A 23121-nucleotide genomic window follows, 5' to 3' on the forward strand; every position below is an offset into this window, starting at 1 on the left:
TACAAAGCCAAATATCTCACACACACACACACACACACACAGAAATACAGACCACTCATATGTAAGGTTTTTGAATTATTTCTTTATTTATATATATTTATTATTCTCTCGGTTTGTTTGGAATTCTTTTTTTAACCATTTGTTGTTGCACTTTAGTATTTTTTGTACTGAAAAACAAAAACGACAACAACAAAAAATAAAACTAGGAAATAAGAATGAATAAAATTAAATGACTTGGAGAGAGAGAGAGAGAGAGAGAGAGAGAGAGAGAGAAAGAAATAGAAGAGCACAAGAACGCTGCCTTCATCAACGATGACCCAGCATGCACCTGGGGCGTGGACACAAGGCACGTGGTGCAAAACACCACCACACACACACACACACACACACAACGTTCAGTCCATTTGCAAACGGTCGCTTCCCAAATCTCTGAAGTCTGAACACCAGGTCTTGTGCACTTTTCCTCCTGTTATTAGCCGAGTGCTGAATTCTCGGCCAATCACGTTCCAAGCTCGCGAAAGTGAAGCGTTACGGTTGTGTTCCAAATCTCAACCTCCTCCCCGTTTAGACCTAGTGCGCGTGAAAAGCTGCTGGGAAGCTCAAGACGCAGTGTGCACTTCAAGCCTAGTGCACTTGAAATACTTCGCTTGACGATTGGAATAAGCGCTGAGCGTTAAATTCAAGCGTCTGGAGTGTTGGATGCAAATCTCGATATGTGTGTGTGTGTGTGTGTGTGTGTGTGAGAGAGACAGACATATAAAAGTGAGGTGATGTGTTGGCATGACAGTGCGGCGCAAACAAATAAAATAAAAAGCAGCCCAAAATAAAAATAACGACACTCCTCGAGCTGTGGGATAAACGAGCATCTCTCTGTGGGGGAGGAAGAAAAACAGGAAAAAATACGGATAAAGAAATATATAAAAACATTCACGCGTACTGAAACACTGAAAGCTTACAGAAACGAAGCGGTCTTTACACGGCGTCACTGTACAAGAGGAAACTGCGCCGCACCGCACCGCACCGGCCCGGGGATGAAGGTGTGGAGGGGGCAGGAGGCTCGGACGAGACGGATAGAGAAAGGTGGAATGAATGGAATTAGAGAGGGAGTGAAAAAGAAGAAGGAAAAAAAAAAGTTAAGAAAATAAAGCTGACTTTTTTTTTTACTGAAAGTGCAGGATAAATTTTTTTTTGTTGTTGTTTGCAACACCGATTTTCTTCCTCTCTTTTAATAATATTAATAATAATAGTCATTATAATATTATAACCATAAAACTTCTTTTACAGAAAACAATAACAATAATAATTAATAATAATGATCATAATTCATACGTGAACATTATCCATAAAAATCCATTAAAAAAAAAAGAAAAGAAAAAAATGATGGAGAGAAAGAGACTAAACGAATGAGAGCTGGTCGTCCTGTGTCCTAGCGAAGGTCTCTGAGCCTGTCCGCCTCTCCCCCAGCGTATCAGAGTAGACTGCTCCGCGCTGGGCTGCTATCAGAGCTGCTCCGGAATGATCCATTGTAGCGCTGCGGATGGGGGGAGGTTAGGGATCGCGGACGCTACCCCCGCTTCCAAATAATAACAATAATAATAAAAATAATACAAATAAAAACAAAAACCGAAAGGACAGGCTTTTGTGAAATACTTTGGGTTTGTGGCTTTGCGTGTGATCTGTGTGCGTGTGTAAGAATGTGTTTATATTTATACAGATGTGTCTACATAAGACTGTGTGCAGATGCCTCGCTGTGGTGACGTAGACGAGAACAGAAGGGGCGGAGTCAGAAGGAGCAGATGAACATTTGGGGGCGGAGTCAGAAGGAGTTACCCGGTTCGTCCAATCGGTGGGAAGAGCAGGACGATGAGGGATCTTCTTCTTGGAGGGTGCGCACATGCACGCACGCACGCACACACATGCGCGAACATACACACACAGACGCAAACACACACGGAGGTTTGGCATGACGCAGCTGAACACAGGAGACGGATATGGAGCTTTATACACACTGCACACACACCTAGAGAGAGAGAGAGAGAGAGAGAGAGAGAGAGAGAGAGAGAGAGTCATGGATTTTTATATTAAGTGTATTCAAACATGTTTCTAAAGATGATTAGAATCCAATCACACACACGTCAGATTACCGGAGTGTTAGACGCCGGCCTGCTCCATGCTGTACTGAAGGTCTTGGGGTTTGTAGGTGAGCAGCATGTCGCTGGTGCAGGAGGAGGGATAACACGCAGCTGAGTGCAGCTCGTCCTCCACATTACACACTGTGCATGCGCACACACACACACACACACCCACACACACACAGTTTTTACTACTTTGCAAATCAGTGTGAGTGAAAATTGATGAGTATGTGAATGAGTGAAGGTGAGCAAGTGAGTGAATGAAAGGGTGAGAGAGTTGTGTGGATAAGTGAGTGAGTGAATGAAAGGGTGAGTGAGTTGTGTGGATGAGTGAATGAATGAATGAAAGGGTGAGAGAGTTGTGTGGATGAATGAATGAAAGGGTGAGAGAGTTGTGTGGATAAGTGAGTGAATGAATGAGTTGTGTGGATGAGTGAGTGAATGAATGAAAGGGTGAGAGAGTTGTGTGGATAAGTGAATGAATGAAAGGTGAGTGAGTTGTGTGGATGAGTGAATGAATGAATGAAAGGGTGAGAGAGTTGTGTGGATGAGTAAATGAATGAATGAGTTGTGTGGATGAGTGAGTGAATGAATGAAAGGGTGAGAGAGTTGTGTGGATGAGTGAGTGAATGAATGAAAGGGTGAGAGTTGTGTGGATGAGTGAGTGAATGAATGAAAGGGTGAGTGAGTTGTGTGGATGAGTGAATGAATGAATGAAAGGGTGAGAGAGTTGTGTGGATGAGTGAATGAATGAATGAAAGGGTGAGAGAGTTGTGTGGATGAGTGAATGAATGAATGAGTTGTGTGGATGAGTGAATGAATGAATGAAAGGGTGAGAGTTGTGTGGATGAGTGAATGAATGAATGAAAGGGTGAGAGAGTTGTGGATGAGTGAATGAATGAATGAAAGGGTGAGAGAGTTGTGTGGATGAGTGAATGAATGAATGAAATGGTGAGAGAGTTGTGTGGATGAGTGAATGAATGAGTTGTGTGGATGAGTGAATGAATGAATGAAAGGGTGAGTGAGTTGTGTGGATGAGTGAATGAATGAATGAAAGGGTGAGAGTTGTGTGGATGAGTGAATGAATGAATGAAAGGGTGAGAGAGTGTGGATGAGTGAATGAATGAATGAAAGGGTGAGAGAGTTGTGTGGATGAGTGAATGAATGAATGAAAGGGTGAGAGAGTTGTGGATGAGTGAGTGAATGAATGAAAGGGTGAGAGAGTGTGGATGAGTGAGTGAATGAATGAAAGGGTGAGTGAGTTGTGTGGATAAGTGAGTGAATGAATGAAAGGGTGAGAGAGTTGTGTGGATAAGTGAGTGAATGAATGAAAGGGTGAGTGAGTTGTGTGGATGAGTGAGTGAATGAATGAAAGGGTGAGAGAGTTGTGTGGATGAGTGAGTGAATGAATGAAAGGGTGAGAGAGTTGTGTGGATGAGTGAGTGAATGAATGAAAGGGTGAGAGAGTTGTGTGGATAAGTGAGTGAATGAATGAAAGGGTGAGAGAGTTGTGTGGATGAGTGAGTGAATGAATGAAAGGGTGAGAGAGTTGTGTGGATAAGTGAGTGAATGAATGAAAGGGTGAGTGAGTTGTGTGGATGAGTGAATATACCTGACTCCTCCCTCTGGTGCAGCTGCTGACTTCCGACCAGAGACGTCTGGCTGAGGATGTCAGACATGCGGGCGGAGCTTAACGCCTTCCCGGCCAATAGGCTCATTCCAGACATTTCTGCCTGATCCTGAAGCACAAAGAAAGAAACCCTGAACACTCAGTTACAGAGCAGTGTGTGCTGAAATGTATAATTAGTGTTAAATAGACACTTAAGAACATTGTGTAATATTTTTGCAGTATGATCTTCGCCTGGGTTTCCTGCAGGTTTCATTAAGGTTCATACAGAATGTCACATGTTTTTGAAAATCTGCAAGTGAGCCCAATCTATTCAGTGTGCAAAGAGAAAACACAATGTTGTCCTGATTTTAAATTATAGCGGCTAAATGACAAAATAAAAACATTTCAGTTCGGGAAAATAGGAATCTCAAAATTTGACGGTGTAAAGTTTTCCCAGGACATAAACTCGCGCGAGACGAGGGACTGAGAGGACGTACGTAAGCGTCATCAGCAGTCTGGATGGTGTGATGGCGCTGCAGCGAAGCCCGGGGCCGATACGCATCTCCCTGAACAGGACGAGGATCAGCCTCCATCACCACTACAGGCCGAGAGAGAGAGAGAGAGGGATAGAAAGAGGAGAGAGGGGAGAAAGAGAGAAGTACTTACACAATAATATTCACTATATTATGACCCTTTAAGGCAATGTTATATACTGCGTGCGTGTCTTTACCCCTCTGCGCTGTCGTCGTGGTGACTTTGGCCAGCAGGCCGTCGTGGTAGGCAGCATTGACGTCGTCCTCCTCCATGCTTTCAGAGTGAGCAAGAGGCGGAGCTTGGCACTCTGAGGGAGGAGTCCGAATCTGCAGCAGGTGGTGGTGATGGTAATGTGTTTGGGGCGGAGCCTGTGCTGTGGGTGGGGTCGACTCCAGCATCAGCAGATTGTCGCTATAGTCCTGCGCACACACACACACAATGTACACATTAGCAGATATGCAGATATGTAAACAATTTAATCATTTATTTAAAATATGTAAAACTTGTACACTTGAGCTTTAGAGGAAGAAGATATTGAGAGATTGCAGTCAATCGAATAGTAGGTTTAAATCTAATAAAATTATACAGTATTTACTTTTGTAACTGTTAATATAAAAAATTACCCACTAAGACGTACAGGATGCCTCTTACCTGGTTGAGCAGCAGATTGTCAGTGTATTCAGGAGGTGGAAGTGGCGGAGGGTTGTTGTTGTTATTGGGCATGGCGGGACCAGCAGGCCGTGAGCGTTTGAGCAGGTTAGCGAGGTCATGTGGTGTCAGACGTGGGTCGGCGTGGCCGGTCAGCGAGTGGCGCGGCGAGAGCAGGCCCTGCAGTACGGGCGTGACGTGGTGGTGCTGCTGCTGCTGCTGCTGCTGCTGCTGCTGTTGCGCCACACGGTACTCCAAAGGCGTCGGAGACAGCAGAGCCTGCTGCAGGGCCGACGGACTGCCGTAACAAGGGTAACCGTCCAAGCCAGGTACTTTGAGGGACGCCGCTTGGGCATAGGGGTTGTAGGCGTTCGCGCCTATGTGGGCGCTGAACTGGGCGTGTTCGTACGCCGACGTCGAGCAGTGGAAACGGCCCAGGCTGCGGCTGTGACGGGAAGCAAGAGACATCCATCAATATTCGATACACACGAGAGACACTCTGGATGTCATGAAGAACAAGGACACGTGAACAGCGTGTGCAATGAGCCAGATTAGACTAATCAGTAGGGTTGCAGAGGCAGAACATTTTTGGTAAATTTCCAGAAACTTCCTGTGGGAACTTTGAGGAAATATTCCAGGAATTTATGTAAATTGTTACATATACAAACAAATGAAAAAAATGTATTTGGCCATAAGTTAGCATGCACGCAAACAAACATTTCTGACTGATTTAATTGTTAGTATAATTTTGTTGCGGCTTACACATGGCGAAACAAAAAGACAGATTTATGTAATTTACGTGAATAATCAACAAGATGGACGTTTTTTGGACATCATTTTGTGTGCAGGATTGAAGAAATGACGCATGCTATGTGATGGAGGGATGCACAGTGCACGTAGGGGGCGTGGCCTCAGTAGCCCTGCTCTAAGTGTGCTGCGTGCATGTGATGGATGAACGTCCAGGTAAAATTTTACTGGAATTACATTCAATCTGGTTGTTTTAAAAAACATTTCCTACAATTAAATTCCCTAATAAAGGCTAACCTGCAATTTTGTAAATTAAATCCCATATATTCCTGTTAATTCCCATGGAAAGTCTTGGAAATTCCCAGAATTCCGCAACCCTACTAAGTGGACAAATGCATCTGCAGCTGAATCCAATACAACTTCTATAAGCTCTACATCTAAGGTGAATTCGGTATATTCTGTGTTTTTTTTCCCCCCCAGAAACCCGATTATCAGAGTGCTTTACCATTTTGGGACACAGCCAATCACAGTTCAGCATGTGCACACCACGGTTCTACTACATGAAATTCTATCTGCAACGTTAACAACAACTGTACCTCTGATACAGAACATCCTCAGGATCCGAAAAAAGGTGTAAGTGATTATTAAAATGCCACCAAGGAAGAACCTTAGGAAGGAAAAATGCTAATAAAGCAGAATAAAATACACAAACAGACCTTTTTTAGTGCAAAAAAAAAAAACCCAGATGGGTTCTGCAGCTCTACCTCTGCCATGTTAATCTTTATTCTATGTGACTCTCAGGACACGCCTCCGTAGTGTTGTGATACATAAGTCAGTAATACGTCTGAAGGAATAAACTGAAAAGATTCGATGAGAATCGAAGAAGCGGATGAGAAAAAGAAATGGACTGGACTGGAATTCCAAGCCCGAGCGCAGACGTCCGCTTTAGCACCTGTGGGTTTCGGCGTTGTCTGCGCTCAGTTGCTTCCCCAGAACTCGGTGACACGGCGTCGCTAGGAAACTCTGGCGCTGCGCTCCGACGCCGAGCTCCACCTCCTGCACCTGGATGGTCACCGGCTGCTGCTGAGCTAATGCCACGTGGGCGGGGTGGGCGGGGTGGGAGGGGCCGGAAGGCTGGGGCGGCGGTGGCTGACTGGCCATGGCCATGCATGGTAGAGCAGAAGAAGGCGGACTGCTGCCGGAGGATTGGTACAAATCAGGGGTGTGCTGGAAAGGCCCACCTGAAGTCAGGGCAAAAAAAAGGGACAAGAAGGAGCAACTTTTATTATATCAACATTACCTCATTTGTCAGAACGGTAATAATCGATAAAGATGGTACCATGTGCCGGCATCATCCCTTGGCTTCCCGGTGGTGGGCTCTGATTGGCTGGGCTAAAGAGGTGGTTGCTGGGATGTGTAGGTGGCGGGCTGGAGGGTTGAATACGCAACCTGAGAAAAAGACCGACACATGAATCAGTGTAAACATGGTCCTAAGTTCCACTTTAGGACAAGGTGATTGTGTGTGTGTGTGCACCTTTGTAGCTGGTGGGTAAGATGACTGGGCTGGTTTTCTCCATGTCCCAAAGAAAGGGCCTGCAGGAAAAAAACATTTATGCGTTTATAATATACAATAGACTTTACACGTTAACAGAGACATATTCAGATAGTGCAGAGTGTGTGTGTGTGTGTGTGTGTGTGTGTGTGTGTGTGTGTGTGTGTGTGTACCTGAATTTGCTGGTGTAGGATCTGTTGTTCTTGCTGGTAGAGGACGTGCTGTTGCTGTGTGTGCTCCAGTAGCTTCTCATCCTGTGGTGCAGCATACATCTTCTGCAGCTGCTCACACTCCTAACACACACACACACACACACACACACACACACAAGAAGTTGAAGAGCTCTAGAAGTCACCACATATCACAGATTATGGATGTTAGAATTGGCGATAACACAAACACACACACACACACACGCTATGAAACATCATACTGTTTGAAATAAGTCCAGCTAAATGGTGACTGACAGGAGGTACAGCCAATCAGGACGAACTTGCCATAGCGAAAGATCTGGAGTACCTGCTTGAGCTGTTTAATCTCTAGCTGGGCTTTAAAAGCCTGGATGGTCGCCGCTCCGTCGGAGAAGCGCCGCACAGGAGAAAAGCGCTCCATTGGTAAGTGCAGTGTGTTACAGTCTTTATAGGATGACCTTTAAAACACAAACACACACATTTCAGTAACTAAGTTGCAGCTAATTCACATTTTAGAAAATTATTTTTTAATTCAGACACTGACTGAGTTTAGCAACTGGAGCGAACCGTCCAATGAGCAACCTCGAGGTGACTGAAAACAGTTCTCCTACACCAAATCTATCAGATTAATCATCTTATATAAATTATACTGATCTCAGCTTTACCCTTGCTTCTTTACCAGTCAGCTCGATTGTTCACGACATCTTAGACTTCATCCAGACTGATTAGTTCTGGTCTAAAACGGTTCAGCCAAATACCTGAATTTAATAACCTACCATAGATCACATCTAATGATCCAAACTAGTGACCAGAGCAAATAAGGACAGAAGTACTGGGACCAGCCATATGTGCTTCTGCAAACTGTTCCTACGATGCTGATGCGGTAGTACGAGATGTTCCCTTCACTTGAACTAGGAGATCCAAACCTGCACCAGCATGACAACACCCCTGTCCATCCATCTACCCGTCTACACTTCCTGTTCTCCGCTTATTTGCATACTGCTAAAATAAAATTGTGTTGGTGTCCACAAACGGTGAGTGTTGGATCCTACGAATTCCCACTCAGCAGGTGTCTGATTATTCCACATGAATCCAATCAAATAGTTTCCACTCTAAAATGAACTGATTACTTACTGCAGTGTCGAGTGGCTACACACTCATCCTACACAATTAATTATTCACCCGAGGCTCAACAGAGACGCGCAGGACCGAACCAGGTGACGTCTCGTTTATAATTTATGTGCAGGGATAATTAATTACACCAGCAAAATAATTCCTCTAGAGCTGCTTCTGTCCCGGAGGACCACGGACCAGTATTTAACGGGAGAACATGTCCACACTATTGTATTTACATTGAATACGTATTTCAAATGTTTTGCCTTGATTACTTACTTAAAAAAAAAAAAAACAGATGAATAGTTTCTATAAATTGCTCAATCAGTTAGTAAGATGACTTGATTAATGATCCCAAACTGCTTAATTAGTTGCCTTGAACAGTTTGATGGTACCATGAATTAAACTGCATAACGATACAATGAACTGCCTAAAATGTTACTCTGAAATGGTCAATTCCATCTTTTCTACAAAGGACTATATTAACTATAATGAGTGTGCCTTCAGTTTGTTGATAAGGTCCACATGAACTAGAGGAACAATCAGCTACCGCGGCCCGACCGCTCGATCAGTCACCCCAGACTGACTGCTTAGAAGTCACCCCCGGACTGCTCAATCAGTTACTTCAGACCGTTCGATCGAGTACCCTGAGTACGTTTGCTTGATCAGTCACTCCTGACTGTTTGGTGATATATACCAGACCTCTTGTTTGATCAGTTACTCCAGAAAGTTTGATCGATTACCCCAGACCTCTTGTTTGACAGTTTGATCAGATACCCAGACTGCTCTAAACGTTTGCCAGCTCAGAACTCATTTACCCCGAATGCTAAAGTGTTTAATCAGCTAGCAGAGACTGTGTGATCCGTTACTCCAGAGACCCCAAACTGCTTGCTGATCAGTTACCCTAAATGATCTGATTGGCTGCGCTGGACTGGATTGGTTACTCCACCCTGCTCGATCCATTACCCCAGATTGTGTTGTTACCAAAGAATGTTTGGTTTGTTACCCCAATCTGCTTCATTTATTATCCGTAATCACTCAGTATACACACACTATTACTCACACAGGAATAAGTCATAATGAGGACATGAAGTCGTAACAATAACATCATGCAGTTCATGCAGCACTCGGGTCTTCCATGTCCAGTCTGAGTCACACACTCACAGTGTGTGTGTGTGTCAGTGTGAGTGTGTGAGACTGGAGCTGGAGTTCAGGCAAAGGTCGAACCAGAAGACATGCATTTTACTCACGCTCTCGGTTCAAAGCCCTAACACACTCCTACTGTGAGTCTGTGCTGCTTGGATGGCGTGTGTGTGTGTGTGTGTGTGTGTGTGTGTGTGTGTCTGTGAGAGTGAGAGTGTGTGTTCTCTCACCGTGAGTGCTCGGGGATCCAGCCCCTTGTGCGTGCTCTCTGAATGTCGTTTGAGAGCTCAGTGGAGGTGTAGCTCGAGCTCGCTGCGTTGTGCGTTGTGTGTCGCTTGGAGCTGTTCGCCAAGTACCTGCGCCGTGGGAGTGAAGGGGAGGGGGCGGGGCAAAGACAGGAAGCAGCACGAATCAGCTCTCTGATTGGCCGCCTCTTCGGCAGGTCCGATTGGAAGACAGGACGTGTCCTTAGCGGTTTTTTGTTTTTCGGACGCTTACTGTCGCTGATATTATGCAAAGCTTGGGTCAGAAGCAAAGCCGGTTCTGTTGTTTGATTGGGTTTTTAGCAACAGAGGGTTTTTTTAGGAGAATTTCGAATTTCGAAAATCAGATTTTACAACAAGCTAGAACTCAATAGGAATTAGAGCGAATTAGAGACAAGCGAGAGAAAGAGAGAGAGAATGAAAAAAAGGGGGGAAAAGAATAGGAAAGGGAATGGCGCCCCCAATTGCAGAAAGCAGTGCTGCAGCCTTTAGTACACACCCTGCACCCGACGACACCCAGCACAGCGAGCAGCTCTCACACACACACACACACACACACACACACACACACACACACACACACACACACACACACACACACACACAAAAGCAGCAGAGAAGCGCTGTAAGCCACAAGGGCGCACACACAGTTCCAAAACACTACAACTCTCCCACACACACACACACACACACACACACACACACACACACACACTGTCCACACTTCACCACTTTCAGTTCATGTATGAAAATCTGATTGCAGCTACAATCCGATATTATCCGATTATATTGTCTATTTCCTGGAAGCTCTATAAATGTGTACATTTCCTCCTCCATCTTTCTTCTCGTACACTATGTGGACAAAAGTTTGTGGACACCCGAGCACAAGATTGGTATGTGCAGGCTAATCATGATCTCCCATTCCAAACCATGGAAAGCAGATCTTCATGGAGCTGGCTTTGTGCACAGGAGCATAGTCACTGCTGGAGACAGGTTTGGGTCTCCTAATTCAAGTGTAGACTTTCTATAGAAATGTGTCCAACATTCTCCAGCACTTTGAGGAAGAACCACAAACGGCTAGAAGTCAGGTGTCCCAATACTTTTGTCAATACAGTGTGAATCGATTTCCATGGAGGAGAAAGAGAATGCAGGAATATCGACATGGCTAACATACACGACAAATACTCCAAAGGGAGCGTTGTGAAAAGTAGTGCCGTGTGTCACTCGGGTTCCTGAATCTTCTAAAGCAGCTGAATGAAAGGAATTCTGGGTGAGTGAAGCGTTTACGCTGAAGCCCTACAAATCCAGACATGTCCTACAGAGCTCAGGGACACGATTCAACACAGTTTCATCATTATTAAAAATAAAAAAAAAACTGCTAAAAAAAAATTATACAAAAATATTCATGTGCATAAAATTAAAAACTTTTTACTGAATTAAAAAAATATATAAAATATTTAATATAAATTTTATTAGAATCTTTTATAAGAATTTTATAATATAATTAACCTTACATAAACCCAAAGATAAAATAAAAAAATTACTAATAAAAAAAATGCTAATAAATAAATAATATCATTAAAATCAGTATAAAATGTAAATTCAAACATAACTTTTTTAAATTGTTGCCATTCCTTCGGTCAAAAAGTTTTACGTGTAAAGCGAAAAGTTTTTTATGTTAATTAAATGAATAGATTTGACTCTAGGGAATCGTGTCCCGACAAGCAGATTTGCAGCCACAATTTTGGAGCAACAGCGCATCATTTTACACACACACACACACACACACACACACACACACACACACACACACACACACACACACACACACACACACACAGCTCACCTCTGCACTGCCTCTGGGTCGGGCTCTCCGTCTGACCCCTCCTCATCCACCGGAGCGACGGCTGGAATCGGATGCTGAAGAAAAACGTAAATAAAACCCGCGTTGCTGTGGTAACGTACCAACACGACACTTTACATCAAACTTTGGCTTCCTCGTGTACATTTGTTTTTAAAATCGCTTTAGTAAATAACTATTAAAGAAATCTTACACCACCCTCAAAAATCTCTATTTCTCCCAGACAAATGAAGCACCTGTACAAAACCCTGGCATGCACTTATTCCTGAGCAGGTGCACCCCTTTTGATGTCTCTGCCCTCATGAATATTTATGAGCCCGACTCGAAATTTGGATTCCACATTAATTTTACTATTGAACTAAAAATAAAAATGTAATTACATTCGAAATGACATGGCAGTGGATTAAGAGGTTTGTGCTGTATTTGTGAGGCAATACACACACACACACACACACACACACACACACACACACACACTCACAGGGCTGGTGACGAGCGGTGACTGGCCCCGTGGTCTCTTGAGCATCTGCTGTGCGTGAAGCTGGATGTTCGCTCCTCCGTCTGAAGCCCTGCGACCCAGCGGACCCATCCCGTTCAACAGCTGCAGAGTCGGGGGCTGAAGCAGGGACTGCTCCTACACACACACACACACACACACACACACGAAAATAATCCATTTATAGGCATCAAGAATGTTTAAAAGAAATTGCAACCACACACACACACACACACACACACACACACACACACAACCTTGTACTCGAGATGCTGTGTGGGCTGCAGGCTCTGGGTGGGCATGAAAGTAGGCGTGTGCATGATTGTTGGGGGCATTTGGGGGAACGGCGCCTGAGGAGGGGCACGCACAAACCCTGGTGGTAACTTCAGCTCCTCCTGCATCATGTCAGTCCTAAAACACACAAACACACAGTCACTATTATTACTATTACTATGAGTCCTTTAATTTATTCATGCACTTATTTATTTATGCATTTATTCTCTATGTAGATATGCAGATCACGTCGCAGGTGAATTCTAATCAAATTCCATTTCAAATTGCACACTTTTCCAGACTCAAGATCATATTTAACATCTGAAATAATTGTAATAAATCTCTACGTGCGTTACGTTACAAATCTCTGCTGTATGTCAGGAGTCAGAATCTCTAACGTTTTCCATGTGTTTACTCCCACGATCGCAGTGCGTGGGGGAGTGGTAGCTCCAGCGGTTAAGGCGCTGGGTTACTGATCGGAAGGTCGGGGGTTCAAGCCCCGGTATCGCCAAAAAACTGCCACTCTTGGGTCCTTGAGCAAGGCCCTTAACCCTCTACGCTCCAGGGGCGCCGGCGCATGGCTGACCCTGCGCTCTGACCCCAGCTTCTAAGCAAGCTGGGATATGCGAAGAACAAAATTTCACTGTGCTGTAATGTATATGTGACAAATAAAGGCTATTCTATTCTTCTATTCTACTGTCACGGCAACCGCTGCCTCACGTGACAACCAATTACAGCTGTGCAGATCCGGTATGATCCGGTTTAGACCGTGTCCACACTAATACGTTTTTCGCTTGAATACGCTATTTCTTCTCTGTTTCAATCCTCTGTCCACATCGAGACTGAAAACTTTTTTCGAAAACGCATTTCCAGTCATCACCTGGGGTCCGGCACGCCGACAGTGTGGCGTCTCATAGACAGATAGCGAGCCATCGCCTCTGGACTCGGCTCCTCCCCTTCATCACTGTCCAACGCCATTGTCCCGTCAGGCTGTGGGCGAACACACACACACACACACACACACACACACACACACGGATAAACATGTTAGCGGGTTGAAGTAAACAGCAGGGTGGAGGAGGTTTTGCAAGCAGCAACACTCACCTCCACAATCTGGTTCTCTGGATTTATAAGCTGGACGTGAGGAACAGTCATGCTAATGGCATTAGCTTGATCCTAAGGAGGAGGAGGGAAGAAAATGTCAATAAAAGACGCAGTAGACTGAAATTATCTTAAATTCTCCCAACATAAAGAATGTAAGACTCTATATTTGGACTGAAGTGTAAAGTATTCATTATGAAATGCTAGTTAGCTACTTTATAAACATCTTATGTGTTGGGCCTTATGGAGGTTGATTACTGTTAGATTTAGGATCGATGGTAAAAATGTGCTCTTCAGGACCAGAGTTATTCGTTTACTAATAATAAAAGTATATTTTAATTCTGCTGCGCTTCCCGAGCTGCAGCTCGAAAAAGCGGAGATCAAAAGCCGCTTTGAGGGCGGCATGAATATTCATCACCAGGGAGAGATCTGCATATGTATGAAGGCGGCCCTGTCGAGATGAATATTCATGAGACTGGCTCTTGAAACAATCCATTAGGCCCGATGCCGCACCGTGGAGCGCACCTGCACAGCGTTGAGGGGGTAGCTGATGGGGCGAGGGGTGGAGGGTGGAGCCACGCGCAACGTTTTGTGCCTCTTGAGTCTGTCCAACAGCAGGCTGTAGATGGCGCTGTAGTGATCGTATGCGTCCGTGTGCAATGACTAAACGATTGGGGTTTAAAGAGAGACGTAAATGTGTTACATTACGATTAAAATTTCATTTAACTTTAAATATAAGTTAATGTTGATGGATAATAAAGTTAATAACTTAATAAAGAAATTCCAGAACCGGCTGAAGAAAACACGGTAAGTGTTCAGCTCCATAACCATTCTTAGAACCCAAGTGTGTGTGTGTGTGTTTACCTGTAAAGTGCGCTCTCTGTCCAGTCCCATGTCAGACATGGCCATGAGAACCTGCTCGTTAATCAGCTCAGTCTCTCTTTCAGTCTTCACCTGCTCACACTCGGCTATCAACACACACACACACACACACACACACACACACACACACACACACACACACACACACACACACACACACACACACACACAGAATTTCACATACATACAAACACTATCTGCACAAAAGTATTGGGACACCAGATTCTTGCAGCCATGTGGTTCTTCCACAAACAGTAACCTAAAATAAGCTGGTATTGTACAGGACGTCTCTGGATGCAGGACATTTTCCCTTTGAGGAGACGTAAAACACCCAAACTTGTTCCAGCATGACAATGTCAGCTCCATGAAGATCTTCTTTACATTGGTTGGAGTTCAAGATCCTCTGCTACAGAGATCCAAAACACTATTCACCAAACCTGATCTCACTAACACCCCTAGTGGTTAAATCTCCACAAGCATACCCTAAAATCTAGTGGAACATCTCTTGTGCTCATGTGTCCACAAACTTTTGGCCTTATATTGTGTGTAGAATTTGAACTTTAGTTCGTAACTTGTGTCCCTTAATGCACAAAATTCTCTGTGCAAGATGTCAAACTGTCTTTTAAACCTAGTGTGTGTGTGTGTGTGTGTGTGTGTGTGTGTGTGTCTCACCCTGTCAAAATCAGGATCTGGGTCTCCCTGTCTCATCCACTTGTTCTTGCAGATCTGCTCCATGGTGAGTCTACGGCTCGGCTCCAATACTAACATATGCCTTATTAGATACTCGCAGTCTGGATCACACACACACACACACACACACACACACACACACACACACACACACACAATTTCAGAGGAAATAGTAGGACTAAGGCCATGTCCACACAAGTACGTTTTGTTTTGAAAGATCTTTCCATCCTCACTGAGACGCCGTTCTCAGTCAATGAAAACAGAGCTTTTTGAAAACAATCTCTAAAGTGGATAAATTTGTAAAACCTGTTTTCAGTGTGGACTGTGAAAAACTCAGCCATATGGTTGCACAAGTCAGTGCACTCCTAGTGCTGATAAAGGAGGAGCAACATGCAGGTCACAAACCGGAAATTCATAGCGGAACAGTCGATGCCCGCCACAGGTACTGTTAGTCAACAGGGTAGCGGTGGAAATGGGGCTACTGTTGGCTGAAGGAGGAGAAGGAGAGGATTGGCCAGGCAGAGGGAACGAGCTGAGAAGGTGTGCTGCACAGTTTGAGCAGTAAAGGATGGAGATAGAGATGTGTTGACTAGTGAGGAGACTGTGATGAGAGGGTGAAATGGAGTATTTTGAGCAGCTGATGAATGAGGACAAATGATAGAGAGAGACGGTTGGATGATGAGGAGATGATAAAGCAGTAGGTGGAGGTGTGCAGACCTGCAGAAACTACAGGGGAATTAAGTTGATCAGTCACACCATGAAGTTATGGGAAAGAGTAGTGGAAGCCAGGCTGAGAGAAGAGGTGACCATCTGTGAGCAACAGTATGGTTTTATGTAGAGGAAGATCACCACAGACGTGATGGAGAAGTATAGAGGAGGACAGAAGAAGTTGCAAAAGTGAGGGAGTGAGAGTGTGTTAGAGAAGTGAAGAAAAGAGTGCAGGCAGGGTGGAGTGGGTGGAGAAGAGTGATAGCAGGAGTGATTAGTGATAGAAGAGTATCTGTGAGAGTGAAAGGGAAAGTTTATAGGACTGTGGTGAGACCTGAGATGTTGTATGGATTAGAGACAGTGGCATTGAGTAAAAGACAAGAGGTGGAGCTGGAGGTAGCAGAACTGAAGATGTTGAGATGTTTGTGGGAGAGACGACGATGGACAGGATTAGAAATGAGTTTATTAGAGGGACAGCACATGGAGGTTCTGGAGACAAGGTGAGGGAGGTGAGATTGAGATGGTTTGGACATGTGACGAGGAGGGTTAAAGCGTTGTGTGACTGGGCAGAGGAGGGACGTGAGCGTTTCAGACATTTCAGCGTGGATGAGCAACTTTTGAGAAACGTTTGAAAACGGAAGTGTGGACGCGGATCATTTAAAGACAAAAATAACGTGGACATTTTGTTAATACTGAAGAAGTGAACATTCCTGAGAGTTTTGTATCATTTTCCTGTCACTCTACCGTTATGTTGTGTTTAGCTCCATGCTAGCTGGCTAAAATTGACAAATATCTGAGGTAAAGTCTCCTTATGACAGAAATGCCCATTTTAAAACAGCTAGCATGAAGCGGATGTGTTTCAGGACGACGTAAAGGTAGCATGACCTCGGAAATGAAATTAAACTGCCTGGACCTTGAGGAGACGTTTATACGGAGAGCGTAAAGGCAGGAAACTGTTGAGGATGGAAACGTTCTCCTCAGACGTGTTGGTCGTTTGCTAAGAAGGTGAGCGTCTGGCCTGAAAGACTGTGAAAGGATCATGTGTACCTGTGGACATGAAGAACGGGATACGGAACTTGCCGCTGAGAACACGGGCTCGCAGGTTCTGCAGGGTGCTGCCGTCGAACGGGAGAGCACCACACACGAGTACGTACAGCACCACACCCAGGCTCTGCACACACACACACACACACACACACACACACACACACACACACACACACACACACACACACGGGTCAGTTAGGTGACCAAGCAAAATACTGGAAACTGTCTGCATGGTGTGTGTGTGTGTGTGTGTGTGTGTGTGTGTGTGTGTGTGTGTGTTACCCAGATATCCACTTTGGGACCGTCATATTCTTTGCCCTCAAACAGCTCTGGAGCTGCATATGGTGGACTTCCACACCACGTCTTCAACAACTGTCCCCGAGAGAACAGATTACTGAAGCCAAAGTCTACAGAGAGAGAAAGAAAGAAAGTTGTGTATTTAATACTTCTCATTCATCTTAAGGGCCATCATTATCTTCCTCTCTTTTCCAATCCCTCCCTCCACCCCATGTTCTGCACTTGAATGTAATCTGTAGTTTCCACGCCGTCCCCATGTCATCACCCACACCCCCCCCCTCATTTACAGCATTTAGTAGACGCCCTTGTCCAGAGCGATGTACAAAAGTGCTTTGAGTATCTACTCCTCGTGTCCCTCTGACCTGCGATTTTGATGTTGAGGTTGTGATCCAGCAGCAGGTTTTCAGCCTTCAGGTCTCTGTGGACGATGTTTCTGCAGTGACAGAAGTGGACGGCCGCCACAATCTGTTTAAACTTTCGCCGTGCGTCTTTTTCCGCCATGCGCCCGTGAGCCACCAGGTGATCTAATCACACACACACACACACACACACACACACACACACACACACCTTTAATGCCACGGAGCTCATGCAGACTGGCGTTTATCATCCACGGACCTCTGGCTGCGTCCCAAAACCACTTCTGTACCGTACGAAACATACGAGGTGGTATCAAAAAGTTTCAAGTCTAGTTTTGGTAGTACGAGGCTGCACAGTCACAGGGAGCACCGACCATCATAAGTCAGTGCACCAAACGACATAGTCATGTGTACTTCAGGAGCTGTGCAACTGATCACGTCTGCTATTCTGAGCACGTGTGCACCCCGTCACCGAGCTCCTCATACGTTAAGAGTTTCTCGCCCCTGGATTCGGCTCCTGCAGACTTCGCCCTCTTCCTGGAGATGAAGCTCAAAGCTCGCTGTTTTCACACCGTTGTGGAGCTCCGCTTCGAAAAGACGACTTCCAGGACACGTTCCAGAAGTGGCACGCAGGGGGCGCTGTTTCGCTGTGCAAGGGGACTATTTTGAAGGTGAAAGTGTGTGAACGTAGATAAATACAGTACTTTTTCTCGAAACTTTTTGATCCCACCTCGTACAAGCAGGAGGTGCACGATCTACACGTTCTGTCTGAAACTGGAACACTCACCGAATATCTCTCCACCACTGGCGTACTCTGTTACTAAATAAATCATCCTCTCGGTCTCCATTACCTGGATTGGAGAAGCACAAAACACACGCGAGTTTCATCTCGTTCACACTGGATTTGTATGTATTTTCTATGCATTCTGTTTTTCCCGTAAATCTACGAGATACAGCTGGAAAATGACTGACAGCTGTGATGGACCAGTGGCACAAGAGATTAGAAAAAAAGGGGGCGGGACCTGGTAGAGGCGAATGATGTGCGGGTGTCGCAGCATCTTCATGATCTGCACCTCCCTGAAGATCTTCTTCAGGTTGTCGTCATCCAGCTGCGTCTTGTCCACGATTTTAATCGCCACCTGAGGCAGAGCGAAAGAACAAGAGATAAGATTACACTGACGTCCAACTTCTCTTAGAAACAAAATCAAGAAATCTAAAGAAAAATAAATAAAAAAATCTAAACAATTCCTAACGCTGGGAATCTGGAGGATCAGCAGACTTGCCACCGCCTGCAAGCAGCTCCTGACTTGTCAACACTGCTGACACCAAGATTTTTGGTTCTGAATTCCAGGACGGAACATCACGCTAAGAACGTTCCTCAGTGACCACGAGTACCACCAGTGTTTATTATTAGCACGCGCCAGCATCTCCGCGTGTTCTCACGCGCCCACCGGAGGAACTGATATCATCACGTAGCTTCTGGGACCAACATCTGGACACAAACACACCAGAATGGCACACGGTACAGATGGAATGTATGATAGGTGTGTGAGGTGTGTGTGTGTGTGTGTGTGTGCGTGTGTGATTGAGTAAAAGAAACCGAAAGAATGTCAGATTCCAGGAATCGGAAACTGTAAGATCTAAGCGCGACGCAGTTTTCCGCAATTTTCCCGTTTCCGATCTTAAACTATCGGTCACGCCAAAGCGTCGTCATGGAAACTGTGCAAGGAAAATAGATTTGTTTGAGAGGAATGTGCTGAGAGATCATTCAGAGATTATGGGATATAAATATCAACACCGGATCACTGAGTACGTTTGATTATTTTGTGCTTAAATCCGTAATTTAATCCTGATTCAGCAAGATTGTAAAATAGTTGAACGACATTTATTTTATGAGGCCGTGTGCAGCACAATTTTCTGTTTCCTTAAATTCGATCTCTCGTGCGTGCCAAAAGTATTGGGACACCCGATGTTCAGTAGGTGGACACGGGGTAGTGGAAAGTCACATGAATGAAATGTGGTGCGATTTCTTTGAGTCCAGTAAAACCGTCACTTTATTCCATCGAAGAATTCCAATCGCATCACTGGCAACTAGAAACATGATCCCAGAACCTTCTGGTTGGTACCTAGGGTACCTTCATGGACCAAAAAGTGCTGGACCCCATTAATCGCTGATTGCAGCTATTGTTATTATTATTATTAGTGGCAACGCCGCAGAGCTTTTATAAGATCACACAGATGCAGCACACACAGGCTAGTACCATCTGGACATGCTAGCAGTCGTACACCCCTGATGGTGCACGTGGGCGACACACACACACACACACACACACACACACACACACACACAGGGCTTCCCCAGGACCGTCATAGATGTTCTTGTCTGTGCTGTACAATTTGGCGTGTGGATCTAGAAAATGTGCGATAACAGACTGGTCGAATAAACGAGTGTGTGTGTGTGTGTGTGTGTGTGTGTGTTCCATATTCAATGGAACAGCGTGTCTGATGACGTCTTGTCAGAATGTTCAGAAGAACAGCAGCCGATGGAAATGCATGATGAGCGAGAGTAAGGGGGCGAGGACTTAGTAATTAGTAGTGTATCCATGACTCACTCTCACACACACACACACACACACACAGCGTCCAGGATGCTTAAGGGGGGAAAAAGTGCAACATTATGCAACAATTGATCCCATCAAATCACACCCCTAACAGAGCACACACTGTGCCTCTCAGCCTGTACGAGTGTGTGTGTGTGTGTGTGTGTGTGTGTGTGTGTGGAGTCCGTGATGACATACCCAGTTTCCAGTGTTATTCACACGTGTGAAAAGTCCGAGTTGCGAATGCAGACCCGACAGGTGACGAAAAGAAACCGATGTGAACGCTGTAACAGGTGCTACTTTGTGCGTGTGTGTGTGTGTGTGCTGTACCCTGTTAATCCCATGTTTCCAATAAGCAGTTTTCCATACATCAGGTTTTCAGTTTTCTAAAAACACACTGCTGCCAGACAATCAAATTCAGAAGTATTGGCACCTTGTGCTTAAAAGGGAAACAGGCCGTCACAAAAAAACGTCCAGGGTCCAATATTTCTGACACAAACGATACACATCATCAGACTGATTCAATCCCCTCAGTTTGTGGTGCTTCCCCTCAAACACAACACGTGGTAGAACTTCTAATTCATTTTTCCATTGCTATGGAAATCAAACATGGCCAATCGTGTGGGAAAAGTTTGAAGCAGCACATTTGGCTGTGAAAGACAAGGTCAAAAGTATTGGGACACTTGTTCAGATATATAATCTGCTCTGCTCAAAATCAGCAGGAGATCAAATCATTATTTATATATATATATATATATATATATATATATATATATATATATATATATATATATATATATATATATATATATATAATGTGTGTGTGTGTTTAAAACTGAAATGCAAAGTAACAGATGTGGAAAATGAAACGCGTCTGAACACGGCCCGTGGTCTTCATGACCTCTACGGCTCGTCACAGAGTCCGGCGCACGGATAAGAGGAACCGTGAGTGGATTTGGGGAGATTAGACGTCTGACCGAGCGCATGACGTCTGCGTCTGCTCCCGCGGGGAACCAGACCGGGCCGTGCGGGCGTGACGGAAAACCGCGCGCTGTTACGCAAACGTGTTACTGAGGTGTTATTAGTGAGGACTTTGGAAGTAATGAGTGTTTAAGAGTCTGGTGTTAGAGAAGCATGTAACGTGTGCGTGCGTGTGTGTGCACACGTGTAAAATGTTGAAAGGAAAAACCCCACAGCAAGGATTTTTTGTGCCATCGGTTTCCGCAATGCTCGAGCGGAAATCCCAGGAATCTGTTCAGATGCAGCAAAGCTCTGTGTGTGTGTGTGTGTGTGTGTGTGTGTGTGGGAGACGCTCTGTTACGCAACCTAAAGAATACAGAACGCACATTATAGGTGAAAGTGAATGAACTCGGTGCTCCGGAGCTGAAGCCCTGCGGCGCTGCAGTATCGCCTGCACACAGCCTGAGCCTCGTCTTTAAACGCTAATAAAGCACACACACACACACACACACACACACACACACACACAAACGGCACACGTGGTATCGCTCCGAATCGACTACGCAGACGACTTTTCCTACACTGCGACTCGTTCACGCCGACGGCTTTGCGACTGACGATCGAATTACACGTGAAAACGTGTCCGAGAACATAAAGAGAAACTGTAGGGTGTTTGTGTGTCTGTAAGTAGCTCACTTCAGCGAGCACAGAGACACGCCAAGATCGTGTTTTTATACACACACATGCGCGCTGGTCAGACGTCTTTACACTCGCGCTGGAGTCAAACAGAGGAGACCATTCTCTTACGACGGTCCTGCGACGACAAATCGCTCCTAATGTTACACGTGACGTTCAGGAAGCCTGATGTGTAAAGACAGAGTACGATCACACGTTTTATATCTCAGCATGTCGTGTTATTCATTTGCTAAAACCAAATAAAGAGCAGAACCTGGGCGAGACCAGAGACCAAACGAAGAGCAGAACCTGGGCGAGACCGGAGACCAAACAAAGAGCAGAACCAGGGCAAGACCAAACACCAAACAAAGAGCAGAACCAGGGTGAGACCAAACGAAGAGCAGAACCTGGGCGAGACCGAATACCAAACAAAGAGCAGAACCTGGGCAAGACCAGAGACCAAACAAAGAGCAGAACCAGGGCGAGACCAGAGACCAAACGAAGAGCAGAACCAGGGCGAGACCAAACACCAAACAAAGAGCAGAACCTGGGCAAGACCAGAGACCAAACGAAGAGCAGAACCAGGGCGAGACCAAACACCAAACAAAGAGCAGAACCAGGGCGAGACCAAACACCAAACACCAAACAAAGAGCAGAACCAGGGCGAGACCAAACGAAGAGCAAAACCTGGGCGAGACCGAATACCAAACAAAGAGCAGAACCTGGGCAAGACCAGAGACCAAACAAAGAGCAGAACCTGGGCAAGACCAGAGACCAAACAAGAGCAGAACCTGGGCAAGACCAGAGACCAAACAAGAGCAGAACCTGGGCGAGACCGAGCGAAGAGCAGAACCTGGGCGAGACCAACGAAGAGCAGAACCTGGGCGAGACCGAACGAAGAGCAGAACCTGGGCGAGACCGAACGAAGAGCAGAACCTGGGCGAGACCGAACGAAGAGCAGAACCTGGACAATAGCGTGTGAAGTAAAACTGATGATCTAAGCGTAATAATCAACAGTATATTCACTTTAATTTCCTCTCAGAGACTCGTTTTAAGATAAAACCAAGAGAGCAGAAATTTCTCTTAATGTCCAACAACAACAAAGTTAAATAAAACGCACCCCCAGGAGACACAGTTGCAGGTGAATCAGGTCAAGCGTTCCTTTTCCAGACACTCCATTGGTGTGGCTCTCAGTAATCTACTGTAGCTTCTGTTTTCGTTACGGTAAACAAAGCAATTG

At 45.2% G+C, this 23121-nt stretch overlaps 2 protein-coding genes and 1 long non-coding RNA gene across 5 annotated transcripts in view; all 3 read right to left on the reverse strand.

Moving 5' to 3' along the window:
- Window positions 1–62: 62 nt before the first annotated feature.
- sik3 (SIK family kinase 3) overlaps window positions 63–23121 on the reverse strand; it is a 25899-nt gene continuing 2840 nt past the window's right edge. The window contains exons 2-26 of one of the 3 annotated variants that reach the window (XM_046862645.1): window positions 18669–18785; window positions 18434–18497; window positions 17650–17811; window positions 17273–17397; window positions 16991–17114; window positions 15218–15336; window positions 14528–14638; window positions 14189–14326; window positions 13667–13738; window positions 13443–13552; window positions 12547–12700; window positions 12275–12427; window positions 11779–11852; window positions 9900–10025; window positions 7742–7871; window positions 7396–7515; window positions 7205–7263; window positions 7010–7119; window positions 6623–6911; window positions 4927–5368; window positions 4472–4694; window positions 4239–4339; window positions 3745–3871; window positions 2135–2273; window positions 63–2020 (exon numbers count right to left, since the gene is read on the reverse strand). In XM_046862645.1, the coding sequence (XP_046718601.1) occupies window positions 2152–2273; window positions 3745–3871; window positions 4239–4339; window positions 4472–4694; window positions 4927–5368; window positions 6623–6911; window positions 7010–7119; window positions 7205–7263; window positions 7396–7515; window positions 7742–7871; window positions 9900–10025; window positions 11779–11852; window positions 12275–12427; window positions 12547–12700; window positions 13443–13552; window positions 13667–13738; window positions 14189–14326; window positions 14528–14638; window positions 15218–15336; window positions 16991–17114; window positions 17273–17397; window positions 17650–17811; window positions 18434–18497; window positions 18669–18785 (3372 nt within the window). In that variant the 3' untranslated portion in view covers window positions 63–2020; window positions 2135–2151. The remainder of the gene's footprint in view (window positions 2021–2134; window positions 2274–3744; window positions 3872–4238; window positions 4340–4471; window positions 4695–4926; window positions 5369–6622; window positions 6912–7009; window positions 7120–7204; window positions 7264–7395; window positions 7516–7741; window positions 7872–9899; window positions 10026–11778; window positions 11853–12274; window positions 12428–12546; window positions 12701–13442; window positions 13553–13666; window positions 13739–14188; window positions 14327–14527; window positions 14639–15217; window positions 15337–16990; window positions 17115–17272; window positions 17398–17649; window positions 17812–18433; window positions 18498–18668; window positions 18786–23121) is intronic. The other 2 variants (XM_046862644.1, XM_046862646.1) reach the window with 2 other exon arrangements.
- Window positions 5615–6616, reverse strand: LOC124394442. The gene is made up of 2 exons (XR_006927494.1): window positions 6435–6616; window positions 5615–6337 (listed from the first exon to the last, which is right to left on the reverse strand). It is a non-coding gene; the product is annotated as an uncharacterized LOC124394442 (long non-coding RNA).
- The window catches only part of LOC124394436 (centrosomal protein of 164 kDa-like), a 34611-nt gene continuing 29273 nt past the window's right edge, over window positions 17784–23121 (reverse strand). Inside the window, exon 29 of the transcript XR_006927493.1 lies at window positions 17784–17857. The gene's annotated coding sequence lies outside the window, so the exon portion shown is untranslated. The remainder of the gene's footprint in view (window positions 17858–23121) is intronic.

This window comes from Silurus meridionalis, chromosome 12, assembly GCF_014805685.1.
Source record: "Silurus meridionalis isolate SWU-2019-XX chromosome 12, ASM1480568v1, whole genome shotgun sequence".
In the NCBI taxonomy this organism is placed as follows: Eukaryota; Metazoa; Chordata; class Actinopteri; order Siluriformes; family Siluridae; genus Silurus; species Silurus meridionalis.